Source organism: Colias eurytheme, chromosome 27, assembly GCF_061535395.1.
Source record: "Colias eurytheme isolate Ceu_HAF_F1 chromosome 27, ilColEury1 Martin Lab GWU primary, whole genome shotgun sequence".
Taxonomy (NCBI): domain Eukaryota; kingdom Metazoa; phylum Arthropoda; class Insecta; order Lepidoptera; family Pieridae; genus Colias; species Colias eurytheme.
In genome coordinates this window covers 5,728,496-5,755,823 of record NC_143006.1, presented here as the reverse complement: position 1 = coordinate 5,755,823, position 27,328 = coordinate 5,728,496, and the positions used below count along the sequence as shown (strand labels likewise).

At 32.3% G+C, this 27,328-nt stretch overlaps 2 protein-coding genes across 6 annotated transcripts in view; one reads left to right on the top strand and one right to left on the bottom strand.

The window, feature by feature from the left end:
- Positions 1-20,555, top strand: part of LOC149896925 (uncharacterized) — an 83,934-nt gene extending 63,379 nt beyond the window's left edge. For 3 of the 5 annotated variants that reach the window (XM_090117109.1, XM_090117110.1, XM_090117111.1), the window contains exons 5-20: positions 1,507-1,656; positions 2,420-2,549; positions 3,781-3,895; positions 4,473-4,590; positions 5,166-5,255; positions 5,774-5,897; positions 7,393-7,522; positions 7,990-8,090; positions 8,372-8,392; positions 8,786-9,040; positions 9,495-9,586; positions 10,139-10,239; positions 10,770-10,857; positions 13,574-13,786; positions 14,733-14,885; positions 19,516-20,555. In XM_090117109.1, the coding sequence (XP_089973235.1) occupies positions 1,507-1,656; positions 2,420-2,549; positions 3,781-3,895; positions 4,473-4,590; positions 5,166-5,255; positions 5,774-5,897; positions 7,393-7,522; positions 7,990-8,090; positions 8,372-8,392; positions 8,786-9,040; positions 9,495-9,586; positions 10,139-10,239; positions 10,770-10,857; positions 13,574-13,786; positions 14,733-14,885; positions 19,516-19,564 (1,930 nt within the window). In that variant the 3' untranslated portion in view covers positions 19,565-20,555. The remainder of the gene's footprint in view (positions 1-1,506; positions 1,657-2,419; positions 2,550-3,780; positions 3,896-4,472; positions 4,591-5,165; positions 5,256-5,773; positions 5,898-7,392; positions 7,523-7,989; positions 8,091-8,371; positions 8,393-8,785; positions 9,041-9,494; positions 9,587-10,138; positions 10,240-10,769; positions 10,858-13,573; positions 13,787-14,732; positions 14,886-19,515) is intronic. The other 2 variants (XM_090117112.1, XM_090117113.1) reach the window with 2 other exon arrangements.
- A 1,958-nt stretch (positions 20,556-22,513) lies between these two features.
- ena (ENAH actin regulator enabled) overlaps positions 22,514-27,328 on the bottom strand; it is a 31,007-nt gene continuing 26,192 nt past the window's right edge. The window contains exon 14 of the mRNA XM_090117118.1: positions 22,514-27,053. Within this exon, the coding sequence (XP_089973244.1) occupies positions 27,025-27,053 (29 nt within the window). The 3' untranslated portion in view covers positions 22,514-27,024. The remainder of the gene's footprint in view (positions 27,054-27,328) is intronic.

Sequence of the window (27,328 nt, the reverse complement as noted above, 5' to 3'; positions counted from 1 at the left end):
ATTTCATCCAAGCCAGACTGATTTAGTAATTGCGAAGATCAACGATGACTTAAATAGAATATCTAGTTGGGCCGACTCTAACTCTCTAGTTCTCAATCCAATGAAGTCCAAATTTATGGTGTTGGGAACAAAAACGATGATCCAGAAAGTTTTATCGTATAACCCAGTTTTGCACATTAAATCTGAACCGATTGAGAGAGTTGTGTCGACGCGTAACTTAGGAGTCATACTGGATGATGGTATGCGTTTTGAGGACCACGTTCACGAAATAGCGAAGAACTGTTTTTACAGGCTTAAAATTCTGTATCAAGTGCGTGATTTTCTAAGTGAAGATTTACGTGTGAGGCTTTGTGAAACTTTGATCTTATCAAAATTTAATTATGCAGATGCACTATATGGGACAAGATTATTGGCAAGAACCGAACGCGTAATTAGGAGAGTCCATAATGCTTGTGCGCGTTTTTGCTATTGTATCCCTCGAAGAGCGCATATCTCTCCATTTCTTAACAAATCCAACTCGCTATTTATGACTTTCAGGAGAGAACTACATTTTAGCGTACTTTTGTTCGGTGTTGTTAAGAATGGTAAACCTGCGTACTTGCATCATAAACTTGACTGGGCCAAAAATGATTATAATACTAGGTTCGCTAATTCCGGAAGCATTAAGCTATCGCAACATTTCTCTTCGTCATTTCGTGGTAGTTTCCGTTATGCTGCTTCAAAGTGCTGGAATAATTTACCTCCCCCTTTACGAAATCTTTCTTCAGTGCCATGTTTTAAAAAACGTCTGAGGTTTTTGTTGCTCCAGCATCAGAAGCAATTACCGATAGGAGTTCGGCCCGTCGCCACATATTTGAGCCATTGATCATTTTAAGGTATTTTATTGTGTATTTTATATAATATCTAACACTCTCCCACTGTTCGCAAAATAAAATTAAGCTGCACATTATATTTTTTCTCTACCTATGCTACATAAACACATTTCCATAATTATATGTATCATTTAATACTGACTCATTGCATCTGTACAGTCACGTGGTCTCCTCTGAAAATCAGTGCAGCAATACATTTTAAATAATGGTTGCTGCTTTGCTGACGGGGAGTCCTTTTTGCCTCCATTACTATCTTTTTTTTTTTTCTGTTTTGTGTATTAATTACTAAGAGTTACATGGTGGCAAATAAAACGCTTTCTATTTCTATTTCTATTTCTTGCAAATAATTTGAATTTGAATTTGTGACTACATATTCATGCTTTATTCTCTAAATTTACAAATTGAGACTTAACCTCGGATACATTATAACATACGGCGGTCTTATCGCTTAGTAGCGATTTCTTCCAGACAATTTATATTGTTTTTACATACATAAAAAGTAGTTAGTTTTTAAATTTCGGTTCGCCCTATTCCTGTAATTTTTACACAGCAAAAATTCAATTTTGTCAATATTTAAAAATTTACAAAAATACATACTTACCTACTTTTAACTTCTTTTTCCATTTTTTTCTAGATTTCGCGCGCGTCTCCACGTGACATGCGTAACGGAGAAATTGACAGGAGAACTCAAATGTGACGGTTGGCCCGAGGTGAAAGTGGCCCTTGCCCCCGTGGGACCATTGAGGCCAAACACCGCTGAGAGCAATCTACAGCAGCTAGTTAGGTATGGATAGAGAGAAATAAAAAAAAATATCCTACTAATATAAATGCGAAAGTTTGTGAGGATGTGTGTGTTTGTTACTCTTTCACGCAAATACGAACGAACCGATTACAATGAAATTTAGCACACATATAGAGGGTAACTTGGATTAACACATAGGATAGGTTTTATCCACGGGAACGGGAATTGCGAGTTTTTCATTGAAAACGCGGGCGAAGCCGCGGGCGGAAATCTAGTTTGTAATATAATCAGTAGCAAAAGATCTTAAACTATTAATTTGTAAATAATTTTAATGTACAGAAATAAAACTTTAATATGGTTAATATTATAAATAGAAAGTGTGTTAGTTTGTCTGTCATTCACGCCGTAATAGAGCTATTTTACGATATTAAGTGTCCAGAGATACTTAGTAGGCTAACAATAAAAATAAAAATTAACAAAAGTAAAAAAAAGTAACAGGCTTTAACGCGGTGAAACATCTCATTCCCATAGGAATTTCCTTAACAAAAAAAAATGTGTGCGTGTACTAGTGTACACACGTAAGAAGTGAGACTTCTTTATGACCTTATTTTTCAAAAAATAATTTACTATATGCAACTTTACAGAAATACGTCGAATCACGCGTGGCAGGGAAAAGAAAAAGATGGCGCGTAACGGAAAAATGTCACGCGTAACGAAAAAATGTTACACTAAATTTTTTTCCAACCCTGATAAAGAAGTTTCACTTCAAAAAATTGTTACTAAAATAATTTCTATAAATTTTCAGTGACATCATAGTAAGCGCTCTTCGCAACACCAATTTGAAGTTTAATTTGGCCCCATACCCCACTTGCCCCAGACTGAGACGGTATATGGCCGAATCTACCCCGAGACTGCCCCTACATTATGACTCTATGGTAAGTTATTTTTTGTGAATAATGCGGGTAGTTGGATATTTAGTCTGTGAATTTATGTGACGGGAGTGTGCACAAATAATATTCTATTGGCAATGATATTAGGATAACTAAAAAGGTGCAGATATATAGGATAATCAAATAAAAGTCGATTTTAAGTTGTGATTTGAATTATTATATAAGTTTTATTATTACTATTTGACTGACTGGTTGGCTTGGTTGGTAGTGGCCCTGCCTTCCAAGCCAGAGGTCGTGGGTTCGATTCCCATCCGGGGCAAATATTTGTGTGATGAACATAGATGTTTGCTCTGTGTCTGGGTGTTAATCTTATATATAAAAATGAATCGCAAAATGTGTTGGTAAGCACATAACTCGAGAACGGCTGAACCGATTTCGATAATTCTTTTTTTATTATATTCCTTGAAGTACGAGGATGGTTCTTATGTAGAGAAAACGTAAACATGTACCACGGGCGAAGCCGGGGCGGACCGCTAGTTATCTATATAAGTATTTATTTAAAATTATATATGTATGTATATCATCCATCTGGTTTCCATAACACAAGCGAAAGCTTAGTATGGGATCAGCCCCCCTAGTCAAGTGGCTTTCTGTTAGCGTAGCGTTCAATAGAATAGACTACGAATGTATGAGATTGACGTAACCTGTAGATACGTTTATCTACAGCCTACGTCAATCTCATACATTCGTAGTCTATTCTATTGAACGCTACGCTAACAGAAAGCCACTTGACTAGGGGGGCTGATCGTGCCGTATGTGAAAATTGTCCTGAAATATTTATTTATTTACTATTCAATACATGTATCAAAACGTCAAAAGTATTTTCAAAGACTGTGACAAGATTATATTTTAAGACCCACATACAGGGTGACTGGTAATTCGACGGGATCCTTCAAAGGGGTTATACTAGAGGTCATTTGCAACAAATTAAGTCCAGTTAACCAGGGGTCAAAAATTGATGGTTATTGAGCTATGACGGATTTTGATATGAAAATTTTCTGCCTTTTTACCATAAACAATTAATTATGAAAAAACTACGAAACTGTTAACATTCAATTGATATTTTGTTGCAAATGACCTCTAGTATAACCCCTTTGAAGGATCACGTCGAATTACCAGTCACCCTGTATATACTATATAGCTATTGAATAAATGAAAAACAATATTTTAAAATCAAATTTATATTGCATAAATAAATAAATAAAACATATTTCAGTTACAACAAGACAGACATATGTACACATCAACACCAAATTCGACGGCGGGTTGTATTCAGCTCTTGGGTGATAAACGACTTTTGGTCAAAGTCGTGGGTGCTAAGGATATTGGAGGTAAGAAAAAGGAATATATACATGTAACAATTGTGTTTATATGTAATGTAATATTATATTTTTTAAAATTAAAACCAAAGTAAATGATATATGTATATGCGTAAAATTATCTTTAACTTGACATGTTTTCATAATTTCACATTTTTCATAAGTTCAAACAAACAAACAAACTCTTCAGCTTTATAATATTAGTATCGATTATTTCAAATAACAATATGAAATAATCTATACTAATATTAATAAAGCTGAAGAGTTTGTTTGTTTGTTTGAACGCGCTAATCTCGGGAACTACTGGTCCGATTTGACAAATTCTTTCGGTGTTAGATAGCCCATTTATCGAGGAAGGTTATAGGCTATATATCATCACGCTACGACCAACAGGGGTGGAGCCACGGGGGTGAAACCGCGCGGAGCAGCTAGATATACATTTATTTAATATGTACTTACGTTAATTCTCACTAAATCACAAATAAAGTAAATTCGTATTGTAATGAAAAACATCGAATAATAATTTGTTAAAAACCACCACCTACTTTACTAAATACATATTATTATATATGTACATATAAAATTGCAGGCAAAACCGGGTGTATAGCACCATACTGTGTAGTAGAAATGGATGAACCGCCGCAGAGGAATCAGACAGCATTCAAAAAGGATACAACAAGCCCACAATGGGAAGAACATTTTCTATTGTAAGTATTTAATTATCTAGGAAATTGAACCTTATTTCCAGAGAAATAGGTATTAATATTTGAAAAAAGCATTGCTTAGGAACATAAGTGTTTAATATGCGAAAAAGTTGAGTATTATCTAGACTGGATATTGAAAATTGAACCTTATTTCAAAAGTACAAAGAACGTGTTTCATTTACAAAAAAAAAAACTTGTAAAAAATTGTTGATACCTCACAAATAGTTGTAGGTTTTACACAATCTTTTCATCGCTACTTTAAATAAATATTATCTGACATAAATTTTTATATATTACTAGCGGTCCGCCCCGGCTTCGCCCGTGGTACATATGAAAAATAGATGTTGGCCGATTCTCAGACTTACCCGATATGCACAGAAAATTTCATGAGAATCGGTCCACCCGTTTCGGAGGAGTATGCAGACTAACATTGTGACACGAGAATTTTATATATAAGATATTCCGCTATCACAAAAATGAAATTGTTGTTTTATTTCCCAAGAAGTAGTAATAAAACAATAAATATATAATTTAATAACCTAAATAAACATTTTACATGATAATGTTTTATTTCACAGCGATCTATCGCCTCAAACTGCGGAATTACTCTTCGAAGTGTATGATAGAACCGGCCCCCCCTCCCCTGGAGGGGCGACTACACAAAATAGGTATGTTTATTTATATTTTTTATTTATCAAACTATATGTAATTGTTATTGACTAGAAACCATAAACCATGAAAAAAAGTGAGAATAGTGGTAGGTATAGACACTGAAGCTAAACCAGACCAAAACTAAAGTATATTATTACATTATTTTCTATGAAATCGGAATTCACTTAAAAATATCTCTATACAAACTATAAAAGTATGGTTATATAGTTTTTACGGTTATGATTAATTTTGTTGATCAAAAAAATACTGAAAAAATTTGAATTAATAATTCAGTACATACATTTTGCAGTACATGCATTAAAAATTTCAGTATAGATACATTAAATTTTTGAAATAATCTATCCTTTTATAAAATCACAGACAATGTTATATTGTACATTTAATCAACACACAAATTTATAATTTTACATGTATTTGCATTTCGAAAAAAAAATTCTTAAAAAATGCAAAAAAATTTTTTTCATATTTTTTTTGTCAAAATTGGTAAAAAAAACTAAATATATTTATATTCCAGGTTCCTAGGTCTAGGTCTAGTAGGTATAGACGAGTTACTGGCTGCACCGTCACAACGCCAGCAGATAGCGCTACAGACTCGACCGATGGAGGAACACGATGTTAGCGGCTGTCTTACTGTTGAGGTATTTATTTTTTTTTAAGTGAAACTTTTATTACATCGTCTCAAACTTTTTGGTCTGTGTAGCGCATGTCGCGTGACGATCGGCTGCCGAGTAGGTATAAAGCAGTGTTCGGAGTCATTATCGTACAAATACGATAATTTTGTGCCTAAGTTTCACTTTTACCGTGGTTTCATAAAACCACACAACATTTTTTTGACGTGATAACGTTTTTAAAATTGTTTTAGTCGGGTGACATGTTCAGAAACTTGTGTCACACCAAAACCTCACGAGCGCGATCGCAGGTATATCATCTCCCGTCTCATCTCGAGCGCTGCCACTGCATTATGTTATCACGTAAACATTTCGATCGTAAACCTACATACTTTACAAACAAACAATTTTTTTACCCGCTTGGCTCAGCTCCTGTTGATCTTAGCGTGATGATATATAGCCTATAGCCTTCCTCGATAAATGGGCTATCTAACACCGAAATAATTTTTCAAATCAGACCAGTAGTTCCTGAGATTAGCGCGTTCAAACAAACAAACATATATCTCTAATACTTAATATTATAAATGCGAAAGTAACTCTGTCTATCTGCCTGTTACTCAATTACGCCTAAACTACTGAACCAATTTTGATGAAATTTCTTATGGAGATATTTTGATACCCGAGAAAGGACATAGGCTACTTTTTATCCCGGGAAAATGACGCAATCCCGGAAATACCACGGGAACGGGAACTATGCGGGTTTTTCTTTGACTGCGCGGGCGAAGACGCGGGCGGAAACCTGGTAAATAAATGTTTCCTGGACAATTTCACACACGGCACGATCTGATCCCATACTAAGCTTTCGCTTGTGTTATGGAAACCAGATGGCTGATAAATATACATATATCATTTTAAATAAATACTCATAAATAACACCCAGACACAGAGAAAACATCTATGTTCATCACACAAATATTTGCACTGGGTGGGAATCCAACCCACGACCTCTGGCTTGGAGGGCAGAACCACTAACCAAGCCAACCGGTCAGTCAATTATTTATTTACTAGCTGCCCTTCGCGGTTTCACCCGCTTGGCTCAGCTCCTGTTGGTCTAAGCGTGATGATATATAGCCTATAGCCTTCCTCGATAAATGGGCTATCTAACACCGAAAGAATTTTTCAAATCGGACCAGTAGTTCCTGAGATTAGCGTTAAAACAAACATATATATATGTATATATATAAACATAAGTATAGATATTTTTTGAAGTGAAACTTCTTTAGGCGCGTTAAGAGTAAAATTTCAAGGTCGCGTCACGGCAATACCGTCACGTCATGGAGTATCAATCATTTATTTATTCAATTAGACTTCTTTTAGTAGCACTTCCGAATCGTCAATACATATTTTTATCATTTACCACGACGATTTTAGTATCTTTGAATCTTGCCAAAGAAGTTTCGCTTCTGACACGTGTGCACACACGCTCTTTTTTTGTTAATCTACTAAAAAACATTTCTCCTTTCAGTTCCTTTTCATAGAGGGCGCTGATATACCAGACTTAGGATCTAAACCAATGAAAATCAAGGAGAGTTTACGAACACTATCACCGCAAGGACAAATGACAACAATGACTAAAACTATATTTAAACAGAATGGTAAGTTTTAAATTTAAATTTCGTATAAAAAATTCAAATTTTACCTATGAGCATATTTTTGATAGATTAGCCAACGAACAATTAATGTAGATAATTTTATGCGAAATGTTTTTAATTTTTATTATTTATCTTTTTAATTACGGTCTTTTTCACGGATTTTTGCTTTTTTTAATGGACAGTATAAATAAAATATAGTAATTTACTAAAAAAATTAAGTACTATAATTATAAAGTTAAATACACATAAATATTTGTATGTCAGTTCGTTGGCGAATTTTCTGGACGTAATTCTCATATATTGTAAAACCTTTGTAACGACAATTCTGGCAAATAAATTTTTCATTTTCATTTTTCAAAAAATTGTTCAATATTGCTATATTTTCATTTTAATATTGATTTATTTTATGCTGTCTGTACATCTGTATGTTACAAATATTTTTAAACTAATTTATTTATGTTTTTTTTTAGGTCACGAAAATTCAGCACTAACAGAGACAGCCCTAAGAGAATTAGAACGGAGTCCGAGCAACGCGAACAAATCCACACTGATCATACATTCAGTACAAAGGGTATGTCCTTTATTTTTATATAGGGTTGTCAATTTTTTTTAGTGAAATTCCTTTACTAATTTTTTGTGATCTCGTGAGTTAGGGTTGTCAATTGTCACTTTTGGTTTTATTTTACTTTTGATGTGTTATTTTTATAAATCTCAATTACGAAAAGTTTCATTTCCTTGTAAGCTACCACTTGAAACTTGAAAGACAGTTACGAAAATGTACACTTGTGATTTTTTTTGTTTTACCCTTGTGTGTGTGAAATAATAATTATTTTTTTGCATGTCTGTGTGTAGGAGCCGACGAAATCAATAAAGGTGAGTTATTTTCTGATTTCTTTGCATTTTGAATTAACTATTTTAAATTGCATTTTGGTACCTAAATTACAATAGGGTTGTCACAATCCTAAAAAAATATTTATCTGAATGTAAATACTGTTGTTCAAGCATGTTAGATTTAATAAAGTTTTGAAATATTTTGTGATTTGTAAAACTTTTTACTTTTTGGTAATAAAGAAAACAATATATTTTATTATGAAAATTTAGAAATAAGAATACTTTTTACTTATAAAAAAGTAACAGTAAAAATTCAATTGAACGTTACAAATTTCATAAGATTATTACAGTACATTTGTACAGTTAATTTTATCATAATCACAAAATATGTTCAAAACCGCGTGTGTGTTGCCACTAACAAAATCCCATCCAAAGGTTGAAATGACGGACTCTGGCAAGTTTATTGAAGTTGAACGCGAAGCAAGCATAAAAGATAGTCCAGAAGAAAAATCAAATGATATTAATGATAAAATAAGTGAAAAAGACGAAAACACAAGTGACACAGATAAAAAATCGGAAACGGTGGAAGAAAAAAAAGATGTGACGTCATCAACGGCCAGTCCGAGCCAATCTCCCGCCAAAAGTGTAAGGATAAAGGAAAATGGCGCGAAATCGAACGGCACGGAGGCGGTAATTTGTGTTTTTTTTATTAACCACTAATTATTGCATTTTTTTTGTACATGATTGTTGTATTGGCATGATGTATTTATGTTTTTGGTAGGTATTTAAATAATTTTTATTGATCGGCACATTTTTTCAATTTTTGCACAAATAATTTTATGTATAAATATTACAACTTTTTGTATTTATTTTATGCTAATTTACAAGATTTAATTAATTTTTTTCTTATATCAACACACCTCGATTTTAACAGGCATATTTGGTATGAATTCACAGTTTAAAAGCTAGACCGATTAAGACAATAGGAATAGATTTAACAAGAAACTTTTATTTTCAACCTACGATTTTTATGAAATTAAATACAGGCATACTACAAACTTTATTGGGATAAGTAACGTTTTCAAATGTTGTAACGATTATGGTTACATTTTACTTTTTAATAGGTATTTATTTGTATTTCTAGCAAGGAGACTATGTAAATAATCAAGAACCACCACCAGAGCCTGCGCCCAGACAAAAAAGGAAACGAGATTTCTTTGGAACCATAAAGAGAAGGTCGGAAAATTATTTATTAACTTTTTGATAAGAAACTACAATATGAATTTGTATAAAATCAATATTTATAAATCTAGTTAATTTCATTATCCTTAAACTTCGGCCATCATTTGCTAAAACTAAGCTTCCTTATATTCAAATATTGTTAAAATCGGTCAAGTAGTTTTTGAGTTAAACAGTAACAAACAAATAAACATATTTTTTCTACATAATATTACTAGTTTTCCTTGCGGGGCTTCCCGCAATTTGTAGAAAACCTAATAAATTGTATACTAAATAAAACCTTCCTCTTAAATCAATGTATTAACAAATAACTGCTTCAAAATCCGTTGCGTAGTTATAAAGATTTAAGCATACATAGGGACGGACAAACTAAAACAATGACCTTACACTATTTTATTTATTTATAAACTTTATTGCACACAAACAGAAAATACAAATTTTACTTAATAGGAGGACATTTGACAAAAGGCGGCTTTATTGCTTCAAGCAACCCCATATGTGGTGACTGTTATTCAATTAATGTTCATTTATTCATTCATTAATTCACAGGCTAGGTAGATCCCGTACGAGAGGCCAATCGCTCGATCTGACTGACTCTGAGATCGAGAATCAGCGCTTACGCAGCATCAGCGCTGAGAGAAATAGCCATGGTAAGTTTCAAGAAAAAAGGAAAAATAACGTTTATCTAACAGCACATAGAATCACGTAAATAGGACGAAAGAAATACATATAAATTATATGTTATACACCCATTGCAGTTTGTATATAAAATAATTATAATATAACGTGAAACGTTCTGCCATTAAAAGGGGATATTACTCGGCGAATATGTATAAAAACATTGCAATAAGTGTAGAAAAAAATGCTAATGAAAATAGGATATATACTACGATCCGGCTTGAATGATCAAAACATTGGTCCTTCGAGCCGGATCTAGTTATACATTATGTTATTTATATAGACGTTTCTTTCCCGTAAAAGTAATGTATTTCTTATAAATTTATACGAGTTTATTCCTAAAATTTTATTGTTATTGATTTTGAGAAAATAATTACTTGTAAAACAAAATGGCGAACCCGTGACTTGTCAATTTACTTTTAAGTTCTACAATTTTAACGAAGTCCATTATATTTAGCACATTATATTACTCAAGTATAGATACAAAATATCTATATTTCAGATAAAACGTTATCACTAGCGAATAGAAATGTTTATTCCGCCGGCGCGTCGCCTGCACAGTCCGGGGATGAATCTAGGACATCGAGAAGGTGAGATTTGAGTCTTAATTATTATATTTATAATAATTAAGGTTTTAAAGTGATTTTAATAAGATTTTAGTAACTTTTTACTTTGTGGGAAATTGTTGTTTTGCCTTGTAACTCGTAACTTCTACAAAATAATGTTGATTTTAATTGAAAATGTAAATTTTTAAGAAAAAGAAATTCTTACAATTATGCTAAAATGTAAATTAGTTGAGAGCTTATGAAAAGATTCGATAAGAAAAATAATAATCACAGATTTTTTTGCATGGTAAGGCTACATTATAAAAACAAAATAAATTTTAACATAAAATTGATTGAACTAAATTTAGTAGTTAGAAACAAATGCTTTTAATAATGCCGTCTTGCCATTTTTGGCTTAGTTAATGATAAACAAACATACATACTAATAAATGCGAAAGTCTGTCTGTCTGTCGTTTTGTATACGAGTGAAACCGCAAGGCAAAGCTAGTATAATATAAAATAATTTGGAAAATCCAAAAGTGCACGCCTCATAATTTTTTTTTAATAAATATTTATTAATTATTATTTTTGTTTATTTAAAAACAATTAAACCACATCGAATCAGACCCTGAAAAATGAAAGGGTTCTATTCCTGAGCATACTCAAGCGTAAGAGAAAAAAAAAGACTCGATTAGTAAAGTATTTCGGTCGCTATCGTGTTAACCTTTTGAACGCCAATGACATCTATAGATGTCATGCGCAATCGTGCCCTGTGCGCCAACGACACCTATACATGCCAAGAAACAGATCATAGATAAATACAAAATAAACATATTAAACCTTTACTTTTACGTGTTTTATTTATACAGTTTATGAACTGAATCCCCAGTTATTACATAATTGTACACAGTAAACAAAATTGCCAAGTAGTTATTCAAATATTTGATAACAAAAAATAACTTAATTAATGGCTAAAAAAGCATGTTCTCTCGCGCCAATGACATGTATACGTGCCTACTAGTGATGTAGTGTAATATTCAAGTAACTTCATTAAAACTTCAGCGAAATTACTCTAATTCGCTTAATTTTTGTAATAACTACAAAAAAAATATATAAGCTTAGTCACTGAGAAAAAAGGTAAATACTACATTCTTTGGTATAATACCATATTGTCTATATTGTGGATATTGTTGATTTGAATATTTTCCTTTTCGCCAATCATGCGCATCCCTAGCACAGTATCGATATGCAATCCCTTCTGCGCCATTGTCATGAATAGATGTCGGACTGGTGACGTCGTAAGCGCGTGCCGTGTTGTTAAGTGCGGAAAGTTGTAAAAATATTTTATCGAGTAGCGGGCGAGTGAGCGAGCAGTTTTCAAAATTTATTACCTAATAAGTCTAATCAGTGCCTTTATTAGAATATTCTTATGATACAAATTGTCGCTATGTCATATCAAAATATGGTAATTGACCTAAAGGCTAAATAGGTACCTACATATAATTAGTATTTGTAATAACTCAAGTACATATTAAACTAAATGATTGGAAAATAAATATGTAGTTTTAATGCAATTCCCTTTATTTAAAGGTAGTTGTTTTGATATTTACAAATAAACACTCCACAATAATACCTATAGTTCATATAAACTTAATAAATAAACTCGATAAGTTATAATAATATACAGCTACACATCCCTAATCAGAAGCGAGAGATTATAAAAAAAAGGATGGTTGCCCGCGCCATTGGCATGTATACATGCCAATGGGGCGTAACTGATAGAGAATAGTGCTGTAACTTGCTGCAATTTTATATGTATTTTTGTATCTCAAAAGGTTGATTTTTTTTGTTGATAGTTGCTATAAATGTGGTCTTAAGTTTTTACAGTAGGAGATGAGGTTAAATAAATATTATTTTTGTGTTATAAGCTGTTTATTCTAATATTCAGACGTGAATTATTATGTTTATCGATAACATCTTGGAATCCCTACTATTTTCAAGGTTATCTCATTGAATTTGTGGCTTGGCGTGGAGGGCACGGCGATGCGTTTTTGCTCTGGCGGTCAAAAGGTTAACAAGAAAAAGGATCCGCACATACAGACACACGGACGTCCAAGACAGAACTTTTTTAAACTGTTTTTTAACTAGTTTAAATAACAAAAATGACATCAAAAATATCATGAACGTTAAAAATAGTGTTTTTTCTTAATATGTGTGTGTATGTATTATCTTACAAGTGCAATGTATGATACATAAAGACATTTTAAGTTTGAAAAATCAGATGTTTTGCGCGAAGTGACAGTAGTACCCACCTCAACGCTTCGCTTATGAGGCGTGCAAAAATGCTTTAATATTATTTTAATAGTAGTATCGTTAACTAATGCTATTTTAATTATTTATGTATTTATTTGATATATTTATAATGGTAACACTAAAACTAAATATGTATTTTCTCTCTCTTTCCATCTGTCAACACACGCGGGGGCAAACGCACTGCAATATGGCAACATCGGTATTTCAAACTAATCCTTCCTGTAACGACTTTGCATGATCTAATTGGCTTTACATTTGCACTATTTTGTACATAAATTCATTTCTTCGTGTACTTGTTCAATCTCTACTATTTATTATCTGAAAATTTTCAAAATTGACGTTTCCAAATAATTTTTTGTACATTTTCGATTCTAAATCAACAAAACATCGCTTCAATCATATTCCAAATTGTCCACGTAATCTCGGAACGGAAAATTGACAAAAAAAGGTCCTCTCTCAGTGAAGTCTCCGGATTTAGTACCGCATCAGCGAGGACGTTTATCCACGAAGCTTCCACCTTAGTACTGGAGACAATAGAGGCTGGTATCAAGAAACATTACCTTGTGCCTTTGACCGTCGCGCAGAGATCAAGATGGCGGCGGAAAGGCGTCAAACTGCACATTTATAATGAGCACACGTTCATCGCTAAACATCTTAGCGGGTGAGTTGTTTTTCTGTTGTTTTATCTGTTTTTTGTGTTGTGTTTAAAGTTGTTTATAAGGTGGTGGGTATATTTTTGGGGAAATTTAAGGGGAAAAGGTTTATTTTTGTTATTAAAAATGGGGTTCTGTAATTTTGAAATGGCTTCCTAAACAGAAATTTTATTTTGATATTTGTAATGAGTATACATTCATCGCTAAACATCTTAGCGGGTGAGTTGTTTTTTTGTTGTTTAATTTGTTTTTTGTGTTGTTTTAAAAGTTGTTTACAAGGTGGTAGGTATATTTTTGGAAAAATATAAGAGGAAAAGGGTTTATTTTTGTAATTTAAAATGGGTTAATATTTTTAAATGGCTTCCTAAATACAATGAGTATTTTTATTTATATACTTACTTAGTGAGATGTTTTTTCATGTTTTTCTGTTAATTAATTACACAGGGTTTGGTATATTTATTATTCAATAAATAAAATATAACGTGGTAAGGTTCAATTTTTTATTAAAATAGGTTTATTTAAAGCATCTGAATATGTAGAATATTCCATTTTATTGGGTAAACTCTGCGACTATGAAATAAGCGAATTGGCTCAAAACGGCGAGTAGATTAACATTGGTGTTCCGCAGGGATATATTTTAGGTCTTCTTTTGTTCTTAGACTACATTAATAATTATTTCTACTTTATTGTACCTTTTAAGTTGTTTTTTAAATCCCACTCCTTCTAGTCAAACTAGAAATCTTCATATTGTAATTTGTATTGTACATTTTCTTGATAATGCTAATGAGCCAATTAGTTTCCCACTTCTCCTGGTTTCTGAAAAGGAGGGTAATGTGAGGTTTGCAACGATTGGCTGTAATTTTGGCACTTTTGGCTGTAATTTTGAACCTTGAAGCCCTTTCTCCTTCTTTTGTACTGGTCAAAAGGTTTTATCCCCCACCCCTCTCGCTCCAGCGGAACGGTGTGCGAGGTGTGCAACAAGACGGTAGCGCGGCGGCTCGGCAAACAGGGCTACGAGTGCCGCGACTGCGCCATGCGCTGCCACAAGCACTGCCACGTGCGTGTGCCCGCGCCCTGCCCGCGCTCCACCGTGCACAACATGGAGCTGTGAGTGTACACACACACACTACACACTGTACACACACACTACACGCTACACACTGCCACGTGCGTGTGCCCGCGCCCTGCCCGCGCTCCACCGTGCACAACATGGAGCTGTGAGTGTACACACACACACTACACACTGTACACACACACTACACGCTACACACTGCCACGTGCGTGTGCCCGCGCCCTGCCCGCGCTCCACCGTGCACAACATGGAGCTGTGAGTGTACACACACACACTACACACTGTACACACACACTACACGCTACACACTGCCACGTGCGTGTGCCCGCGCCCTGCCCGCGCTCCACCGTGCACAACATGGAGCTGTGAGTGTACACACACACACTACACACTGTACACACACACTACACACTACACGCTACACACTGCCACGTGCGTGTGCCCGCGCCCTGCCCGCGCTCCACCGTGCACAACATGGAGCTGTGAGTGTACACACACACACTACACACTGTACACACACACTACACGCTACACACTGCCACGTGCGTGTGCCCGCGCCCTGCCCGCGCTCCACCGTGCACAACATGGAGCTGTGAGTGTACACACACACACTACACACTGTACACACACACTACACACTACACGCTACACACTGCCACGTGCGTGTGCCCGCGCCCTGCCCGCGCTCCACCGTGCACAACATGGAGCTGTGAGTGTACACACACACACTACACACTGTACACACACACTACACGCTACACACTGCCACGTGCGTGTGCCCGCGCCCTGCCCGCGCTCCACCGTGCACAACATGGAGCTGTGAGTGTACACACACACACTACACACTGTACACACATACTACACGCTACACACTGCACTGCACTACACACCAAACACTTCACACACGCACACTATTCGCTACTATACACAAATACAAACACACACCAAACACTAAAGTCCGGTCGCGGAGCAGAAAGAATTTCGTACAATGACCTCTTTGCCTACTGACAGTGGTCACAAACATTTGAATGGAGTGCAGTTTACATGAAACATTTGGAGGAGAAAATGTTTTTTACTAACTTATTAAATAAATGTCCTTTATTCATTTACAATACTTATTAGTTAGTTACATTTTAACTTTTTCAATAACCACGATATCACTACATAGTATAAAACAAAGTCGCTTTCTCTGTCCCTATGTCTAATAAATTATATACTAAAACCTTCCTCTTGAATCACTCTATCTATTACAAAACACCGCATCAAAATCCGTTGCGTAGTTTCAAAGATTTAAGCGTACAAAGGGACATAGGGACAGAGAAAGCGACTTTGTTTTATACTATGTAGTGATGATAGTGAAATAGTGATGATGACAAGCAAGCCAACGACGTTTTGTCGTATGAGTATGGTCAATAAAAAAAACACATGCAATTAAGAACAAATCTTACACTCTCAGGTTAAAGGTTTACAATCCCTAAGGACGGCGGTCATTGCACCTGTGCGAGCAAGACACATTTTATTTACAAGGGAGTGAAAGTGACAGGTAGTAAGAGGTTAATGTACGAAATTCTTCCTGCTCCGCGACCGGACTTTACAAACACGCACATTACACGCTACTATACACTACACACCAAACACTACAAACACTGCACGCTGCACACTATACACAACATACCAAATACTTCAAACACACACACACACACACACAATACGTAGTTCATATCAGTTAACACAAGAGAACGGCGCAAAGAATCTTATATTACGTTCACACAATCTATGAAAATATGGACTATCTCAAAACAATTTCAGGAGAGAATTAAAAAACTTAATGATATTCACACACACACTGTATTAATATCCTATAACAATTACGACCTCAAGACATCATAAAATGAAATATTTAAATTGGTACATTTTATCGATTCACATTTTATCCAATAAATTAGCAAAAAGAACTGTATCCTATATTTTAAATTTCTAAATGATACATGCATGCTATTCAGTTTTAACCCCTATATCACACACCCGTATTTCAAAGGCACATACTAATTAAAATATTATTTTGTTGCCCTCCCGACGATGAAGGGAAAACTCGCAAGAAATATTTTACTGGTAACCCTGAAGCTATCGTAGTTGCCATGCCGCCATATTTAATCCTATATTAATCACCATTTTACATTTCAATAATTAATTACATACGCTAAATTTATTGGTAAGTTGGACTAATTGGTATTAACACATTATTTTAAATTATAATTCACTAACATAGATATTTTTTGGAGAAAAATATGTGCTAATTTGTAATACATAATGCAGTAATACATTGTCAATACAAGATGCAATCGAATTATTTTTGTTCCAATTTTAAAAGCAGAAAAATATCAGGTAAAAAAAAACTAAAACATTTTTTTTTGATTGTCAAATTAAAATAATACATCGCGGTCACATTAACTTGACGCATGGGCCATGGGCAAAATGACAAAATGACGTCATCGAAGCCATGCGGCATGGCTTTGATGACGTTAGAGATGCTAACCATACTGACGATTGCCGGGCGAGCTAAGAGAATGCGGGGGGAAGCGGGCGGGTTCTCGCATTCCAGCGATGCGTCAAGTTAATGTGACCGCGTTTGTAGTTTGACATTTATCATCTTGTATTGCCGTTTAAAAAAATCATGCAAGTACACCCTGTAGTTAAGCGAGTCATTTCGATAGTTTAAAGACACAAAGTAAAAAAAATATTGGTGGCATTTTTGTAATTTATAAAATTCGACGTATTTTGGCTTAAGCGACTGTAGGGCGATGAATTATATAAAAAAATATATTACATTTTAATATAGATGAAATGTTGGCAACGCTGGTCTATAAGGCCGCGTTTCCATCTGCAAGAAAACTTCCACAAGAAATTTTCTTGCAGATGGAAACGCGGCCTTAGAAATAGATTACAGACCATCTCTGATTTTTCTTAGCTTTTTTTAAATGTTCAATCTTTGAAATCGGTTATTTAAATAAATAAAAATAATTATTTTTACATTTATAAATTAAATATAATTCATCGCCCAAACCCCAATATAATTATTAATTTAATATTTATAACATTGAGCCATAATTCCCAACAAATAGATATTTGCTTATATATATTTTTTATTTCAACGCTGCAAAGGTCCCATTCCCATAGCTTTGGAAATGGAAGGTATTTTGTAATTTTATATAATTCGCGTATTTCTTCAAGTTATTGTTTATCGTGAAAGTCTTTTGTCCAAAATTGTTTTTATTATTTTTTATATCTTTGTTGAAAAAAGCACATTTCGCATTTCTATACGTTTAAAGGAATTTTATTTATATATAAGATTTTAGTGTTAATTCTCAATCTGGAGATGTAATAAAAGTAATAAACATTTTTAATCAATATTTATATTTATACATTGTTTTGAATTGGGCTAATGGAAACCTTCAAATTCCTGCAAAACGTTTAGAAATGCTATGTGCTTCGCGTATTAGTTTTTTATCTGTTTTTTATAATTTATTTTTTATAGCTATCTGTAATATTATCATGTCATAAGCTAAGGTAGAGGCTACACCGACTGCATTTATCGAAGCTTCAATGATCTTATTAAAGCTTAGAAATAACGTCAAATTATTGTCTTTTTTATAAATTAAATTGTTATAACGACATCGCGGTATTTAAATTTTAATATACTCGTTGGTTTTTTATTGTATTTTGACGTTATTTTATGCAGTAATATTCGTAAATATCTTTTAACATTATTTATTATGTATAAAAATATTCTGTATTTTATGTTTTTCAACTATATTCTATACCAAAAAACTATTTTAGTAAATGGTTGAAATGCATTAGTACAAAATTAAAATATATATTTGGAATTTATATTTGAAAAAATATTTAAAATACCCAAACATTTTTCTAGATCCATGCTCCCAGTGCTAAATGAATAGTCAAGCTAAGAGAAGACTGCAAGAAAAAACTAAAAATCCAAAAAAAATCAGGTTCTTTAAAAAATAATGTTGTAGTCTGTTCTCGTTTTTGCTTTATACTTTATAGCATGATTGTTTTTGCATTAGGTATATTAACATTTTTTATATTTTAATGAAACTTTGGTACTCAATCTAATTAATGTTTTTATTTTGTAGATAAATATTTGAAAAAGAAAGTTGCATGGCTTTTTAATATGTATAATAAATTATTTATTAAAACGTGGCGTAAGAAATATACTACAGTTTATGATATTTTTAAATACTAATTACTAACCACAATTGCATTATTTTTTATTGTACGCGTTTTATGTTTATTTCTAACTACATACATACTTCTATGTTTTTTTTATTCAATACCTAACACAACACAAATAAAAATTTTGTTTTTTTTTTGCACATGTTTGATTGCAGTTTATCTATTAATTTGTTTTAAAAAGACGTGTCAACCGTTACCTTTTGTTCTATTGTCATTTTGTCTTTGAAGTGAAACTTCTTTACGCGCGTTGAAAGTAAAATTTCAAGGTCGCGTCACGCCATACCGTCACGTCATCGAGTAAGACGATGATTTTGTTATCTTTGAATCTTTCCAAAGAAATTTCACTTCGTGCTCGGCACACATGCTCTTTTTTATTTATTTTGAATTCATATTAATGTATTTTTTTATTTTCAGGGCTTACATCTCATCGCCATACACGGATAAGAATATACGGATGTTGTGATCTTTTATATTAACGTAGCTTACGCACAAATGAGCTGTTACTTAATATATAATAAATTGTTTATTAAATTATAAAAAAAAATATATAATATACACCCATACTATAAGTACAACACGCTAAAATGTGTAGGCTTTTTATACATATTTATTATATAAATTTATATACATCATACTTTATGAGTCGAGTATGAGATTACATCTTTTAAATTGTTAAAATAATACGAAGTCTCGTCTCATAAAATATGAGATAGGAGGTAAGAAGTAGTTGAAAATCCTTGAATACATTCAAGTGCATATTGCGTCTATGCAGTTTGTACTCTGTGTAGTATTTTATCTGCTTGCTATAACTATATTGGCTAATTATAGAGTAGTTTAGCGTCGCTAGAGCCCACCTTTAATTAAAAATTCATAAATCAAACTGTTTTGAAAATTATATCTAAAAAATTGTCCAATGTTCGTCGATTTTTCAAAATCGCTACCTCATTTCTCTTTACCGCGAAGTTACCAAAACGAAAACTTTAAACTTTTTATCTGTTTTATAGGTTATAAATAACGGTAGTGACAGTTACACACTACAGCTGTTATATCGTTATTTTGATTGTAACATAGCTATAAGTGCTTACGCACAATCTATGAAGTCCAAATGTGCAATAATTATTTACAAATAAAATCTTCTCTCGAATAATAAACTTAATATATTTAACACCACCAGTGTTTTACTGATTATTATATTTATTTTATGTTGTAAAACCAGCAATTTATGTGTTCTGTTATTTTATTCACAATAACATAGACAATGTTTTTTTTTTAATTGTGAGTAATTGTAAAATATTATCGGTCGTAAAAATCTTACATGACAAATGTGTACTTTATTTATATTAAGGTTGTTGCATAATTTATGTGGTTATATGCAAGTAATATTGTTTATAAATGTTGGCATTGTGTTTCTGTAATTTTATTTTCTTCTTTTAATAAAAGGATGCCTTTTTATACGTTGTTTTATTCCTATATCCATCTGCGAAAATTCCTAGTTAAGTCTGGTATGATTTAAAAAAAAATATTTCACCATCTGAAAGTGACATTCTTCCTGTCGAGTGCTATGGGCTGCTAGTTGCTGCTATAAGGCTGCTATATTATTGATTTCTATGAAATTGAACTTATGAGACGTTAAAAATAGAATAATGTTATGATTCTATGATCTATGAATCTTCAGTTCATTTTGTTAGTACATAGTAACACAATTAGAGCAGACTAAATTAAAAAAAAAGTGTATTTTTGATCCATAGATTTATTATTCTGGTAACTAATCATAAAAAATGAACAAATTCTCATAGAAAAATTAAAAAAACTCAGGGTCAAGTTCGTATAAAATGAACAAAATCTCGTGGTCCTAAGACACAAATATGTATATCACTTAATTTGGGACCCACTGTCGTATGTAAAACATAAATGGACAAATAAATTTATTTCATTTCATAGACACGCTAAGCAACCACATTCTCTACTGAAACACGACTGTTGTGTTAAAAGATCGAACCGCGGATGCGGCTTATCATAATATATTGTGTGCAATAATATTATAATTATAGTGTACTCAAGTACAAAACTACAACTCTTTGCAAACAGATGCGTTGACTTGTCGTGTTTCATCGGTTAAGTATTGTTTAAGTTTAAATTGTCATTGTTGTTTAAGCGTCAAGTACAAAGATGTCTTTTGACTATCTCTGAAAAAATACGCTGTCGCATGGTCGTAACGCATTTCGCAGTCACTGCAAAAGTCATAGGTAGTCAACTGAAACCAAAATATGGTGCCACTTTGCCTAAATCTTAATCTCTACTATAAGTATCTATTTTATGCTATTATTCAGTTATGTTATTGATAAATCAATTACATAATTAAATAATATTTAGTAGTACTTGAGCAGTACATGTAGAAAATAATGATGATGCAGAATCAATTACTAATGTAATGTGACTTTAAAAAGGTTAGCAATTTGGTTATATTTTGTTTTTATGTATTAAAGAGTTTAGTAGTGTTAAATTTAAAACTTATTTAAAAAATGTATTAGTTCAGAGAGCCTACTACAGCATTAAGGAATATATGGAAGATGAAAATCCATGGAGGGTTGTCGCGTAAGAATAACAGGACAGTTCTTTGGCATATTATGATAATATATAATATTATGTAGTTAGGTGTAAGTAACATGTAATGTAAAATTATATTGTATATGGACATGACTTTAAAAGAGCAACTATGGAGTTTCTTGCCGGTTCTTCTCCATAGATACTGCTTTCCGAATCGGTGGTAAATTTAAAGAATGTAATGACGATTCAAAAGTGCTTCTGGAAGAAGTCTAATTGAATAAATAAATGTTTGAGTTTGAGTTTGTTTGTTTGTTTATGTATACTCATTACATTATATACGCTTTTGTTTATTATCTAATCCCTCTTATCTGAAGATACTAGTATTGTGTCAAGAGAAACTGTAATGTATTTTCAAACAATTCCAATAAGAATGTGATTAATAAAACTTCTGTAGTTTACTTTTAAATTTCAGGGTTTTGTAACTCTCTCGTTAGGCTTGAGTTAAGAGCGAGCCATTCTTGAGTTCCGACTGCCCAATGATATATTATGAGTAAGTCTGTGAGGAGTCTAGGTTGTTCAATAATTACCAGATTTAGACAAGTATTTTTATTATTTCACAATATAACATAGGAGATTCTATGTTGGGTTCGAACCAACTTTTGAGCTAACTGTTTCTTTGGTTATATTGAAAAGGTTATTTTAATTATTTCTTATTGGAATAACAGTTCTTAAAAAAATATAAGTAATTTAAAAAAATCACACTAAAATCAAGTTCCACTATATTTATATACTTGCTATGACTGAATATCATATTTATATATGTTTTACGTGTCAGGATTATATGAAGGGTAAAAAAAACATCAAAATTAAGTCATCACTTTATTGACTCCAGCATATGTACACATACAACAAGCTATCCGTAAACGCCATCTATTGTAATAAATACAAAATAGAAATCAAGGAATATAAGTAACATTTTGGCAGTGTGTATAAGCCTAGGCGTTCACATTACAACTTACTATTACGTCCAATATTCGATTCTTAGCGTGTGTAAGAAAAAAAAAACATTGTGATCACAAAAAAATAAATTTGAAAATATGTACACTATGTCACTGACTACAAATGTCGATAAAATTGTGTGATGGAACATCACTTGGTAACCTAAACTAGCGGGACATCACTATTCCGCTGTTCACCTTTTATAATAACTATCGATATTTTCCTTTCTTTTATTTCACTTTTGCAAACCATAGTTTTGTACTTAATGCATAATAAAACATTAGTGACAAATAATAATTTTTATAAAAGGTAAATAGCGTATTACAAACACAAAAAATATACATAAATGACGTCACACGAAAAATCATTTAAATACTGTGATAAACGTGAGGCGCGCTCTGCTTTGTTCAAAACAAAATCTCTTTTACAAATACATAAACATACAAATACAATTGCCTCAATACAAATACAGTTGCATCAATACAAAAACAGTTGCATCGATACAAAGACTGTTGCATCAATACAAAGACGGTTGACTCAATACAAATATATAAACGTAGCGCGATGAGACCGAAATAGACATATCATAACCAACACATGTGCGTTCAGAAAACGCGCGGTCAAAACGCCGCGTTTCCGACGCGTTTTTCCCCCATACAAACACGCAACACTAAAATCAACTAAGCGATTACAATAATTAATTATTAGGCGTTACAATAATAATATATTCATCGAAATGGCATACAATTTTACACGTTACAATATTTTCAATATATTAAATACGAATAAATACCGATCGACAAAAATCTTTGACATAACTGAGACCAATACAAAAATTGTATATTTGTTAGTATAATCGAACTAAGAATTTGGTTAGTTTTTTTATTACGTTTCTAATACGATAACATTATACTTAACTTATAGTTACAATATAATTATAAATATCACTACGTTTTAATCACCATCATTACAGTAGTGCTGTTTTAATAGATTACTGATTTACATAGAAAAATATATAAATGCGATGTAAGTTTTCTTATTACGTGAAAATTTCTTTACGACAACGAAAAATAAATTATTTAATTTTCAATTATTGTGCTGTTAAAAAATAACGAATGATATTAAAAAGAAAACTACATATATAAAATTGTTTGTATGTCTGTTTAATCGTCATAACTGATATTCTATAACTGCATAAGTTAATTCCTCAAAATATGATAGAGAGTTAACTTACAAAAATCACAAGAAAAAACTCTACCGTTTAAAAAAATAGACGTGTGTCACTCGGGGACTGCCGCGGTAAAGCTACATATTGCATGCTATGCCTTCAAGCCACACCTCGTGGAGAGCGTGAGGTTTTTTCGTTACGGAATTTCTGGATTCGGTCCCCGCGCTCAAGGCCCGCGATAGAAGCTATACAAGCTTAAAAAACTTGAAAATCATTTCTTACTCAACAACTAATATGAAGATACGTAGTATATATTATTAATTTCTCTATGTAAATCAGTATGTACGACATAATTCAAGTATCAAATACACACATTAACTGAATTGTAACAAATGCGTATTCAGTCAAAATAGGATATGCAATTGCCTGGTACAAACGTTTCGAAGTAATTATTTGAAAAAAAAATTGGGTGTCTGTAAAGTCGGTTTACTGACGATAGTTTAACGTGACAACGTCCGATCGTGCTTCTTTGTCGCTCGTTCCGCGCTCTCGCTTGCACTTCAAGCCTTACATGGAACGCCTCAGAGCGAGGTAACGCCGCATGAGTCATGTTTTTTCGTGCGTGCAGCCGGCTCTATCGAATTATAAGACGTTGTCACGTCAAAAAACAAAGTATATAATTTCGATTAAAGACTATAAATTATTTATAGTGAAAGAAAAGAAATGGATATTCTCTATGAATATCGTCTATACCAATAAATTTTATTTTCTTTATGGATAAATGATTTTAAACATAACCGTTATGATATAGACGTCAAAAATACAAAACGCAAAAAAATGTTTCTTTGATTTAGCAAATACGAATTTAAATTGATTCAAAATATCTGTAAAATATCATAGCATTTTTTTATTTTTCCAAATCATTTTTTTTATAAAAAAACAGTTCAAAAAAACGTAGGCTATCTCGCTCCCACACCACCTAACCAATATCTCTATCTCTTTCGCACAAAAATTAAAAATTTCTTCAAAGTACCAGGCTTCGAGCACCAAAGAAAATGCCTTGTAAATTTCCCAATAGAGGATTATGCAAAAAAATCTGTCAAAAAAGAAAAAAATCATAAAAAATGGTGTCCAATGTCCATACTGTATAATAATATAGTTTTGTACGAGCCGTGTGTAGGCCGCCGGCCTTATTTCATTGGAATGAACTATCAGTCGAGAATGTAGCTGCGAAACGATGTTATTCCGAAGTATTTTAACAAAAATTGAATTTAATAAAAAAAGGGCTAATTATGTAATAAATAATGAGGTTGTTTTTTATTCTATATTTGAAGAAACAATTGTTGCACGTTGCATGTAAAAAATGGTATATATATATTTTCACGTGAAATACTATTTTTATAAAAAAAAAATCGGTTTTATAAAAAATCTTGTATAATATATTTTTGGAGTAATTTTGAAAATAATGTATAGGTAACTTAATTACGCAAAAACTTTAACATCATAAAAATTTCCACTTTCATAGATTAAAACTAATTTCAATAAAGAAAAAAAATAATAAGAAATTGCTATCATTAAAAAATACCTTCGGAATAAAATCAGCGTCACGCAACCATCACCTATCTTAACACTATGACACTTCTAACGGGGCTAATTTTTATTTAATTTCTAAAAATGTACTTCCAATACACTGTTATTTTAATTATTTTTTTATTAATTTATTCTCTAAAATACCAACCCTTACACGATTATTTGATTTTGTGCATATTAAAAAAATCAAAATGGCGTATGTATTGCGCGCAATTTTGAAATAACCTATTTTAGTATTTATTATTTTTTCATTTTAGTTTTTTAATGTAAACTTTTAAAACGAATTTAAACCGCATTTATTTATTTCGTTTATTGTTCGTTGAGTATGTTATATTAAGAATTGTGATAAAAAACGCGTTTTAAATCCGAAATATAAAACACTCGTACTAAAACGGTTATTTTTTTAATCAGTTTTTCACGTGCTACAGTCAATACTATTTTCAAGTCATAATACAAAACGTCTATCTTTTAACTTTTATACTTCTGTCAAAAATGTATTTTTATAAAATGCACACAAAATAAATATAAAATTGGTGTATTCTTAATGTTTGTTTTTCATTATCGTGGTCGGGTTTCAAAGTCACTATAAGCACTTAACGACTATTTTGGCCTATTATTTGCACTAATTGAATGAAATTATCAAATAAAATACAGTAAATTAAATAGAAAAATAAAATTTCTATTAAGTACGCGAACGTTATTAAAAAATGAACGGAATTCTACTTTTAAACACAATTTCTTACATCTGAAAAAACATCTCTTGCGTAATTGGACGAAAAAAAAACTGCGTGAAAATGAATACACTAATTTATGAATCTTTTAAACTATTATTTTAAGTGGAAGACTGTTAAACGTCTTATTGAACCCGACCAAAAGGAAAATATTCATGCACATTGCAACACGGAAAGTTATGTCACATGATAAATATGATTATCCATTACTTAACTCCACGCTAAAATGATTATATTATTTAATACATAATTTATACTGGACTTTTTAATATATAATAAATAAAGTATGAGAAACAGACGTTATATAAAAAGTCCAGTATAAAATTAACACATTAGCAATCCTTATCCTACATACATTAATACGTATTAGAATAAATATTTTAAGTATAAAATTAAAAAAGAAAAACACAACTTTACTCATCGACTCGACGGTGTGCTGTTCGTATCTTTTTTCTTTTTTTTTTAATTTTTTCTTTACATACAACATTCGCGGAGCAATGTTGCCCGATCGTTGTTATATTCAATGCGAAGTTGGCAACATTAAATTATTACGTTGTTTTAAATCACAATGTACCGAACTAACACCGCTTTTTACAAACAAAATACAGCAAAAATCATATAAAAACACAATAAACCAAGATATATTCATGATACAAAACCTTAATAACTATTCAACCGTTCAATACAAAAAACATACATTTGTAAATAATTGATTGACGTTGAAAAGATAGACATTTGTTCAACGTATAGTTTTCCTCCTTTGACTGCAACATGAACAAAAATCTTGATACATTTGTATACTTGATACATATAAAAGTATATATATTAAAAACGTCGGTGTAGCTCGGCGGTAGACTAGTTGCATCGTTCGGCGTCGCCTGGCTTTTTTTATCTGCGAGCGAATTCCGCCTTCATGGCTGTAAAACAAACGAGAAATAAATTATTGCTTTCAATTTTTAAATAGACAAAAATTATCACAGACAGATTTTTAATTATGCATGTTCGACATTTTTATAGCCCTTTTCCCATTTTTGCTAATTTATATTAGAATTTTTGTTATTTTTTTGCCAATATTTCGCATTTTTTCAAAATTTTCTTAGCATTTAGCTTGACGACGCGGTTGGCGCAGTGGTAAAGTAACTGCCTACTGAGCCGACGGTCCCGGGTTCGATCCCCGGTCAGGGCAAATATT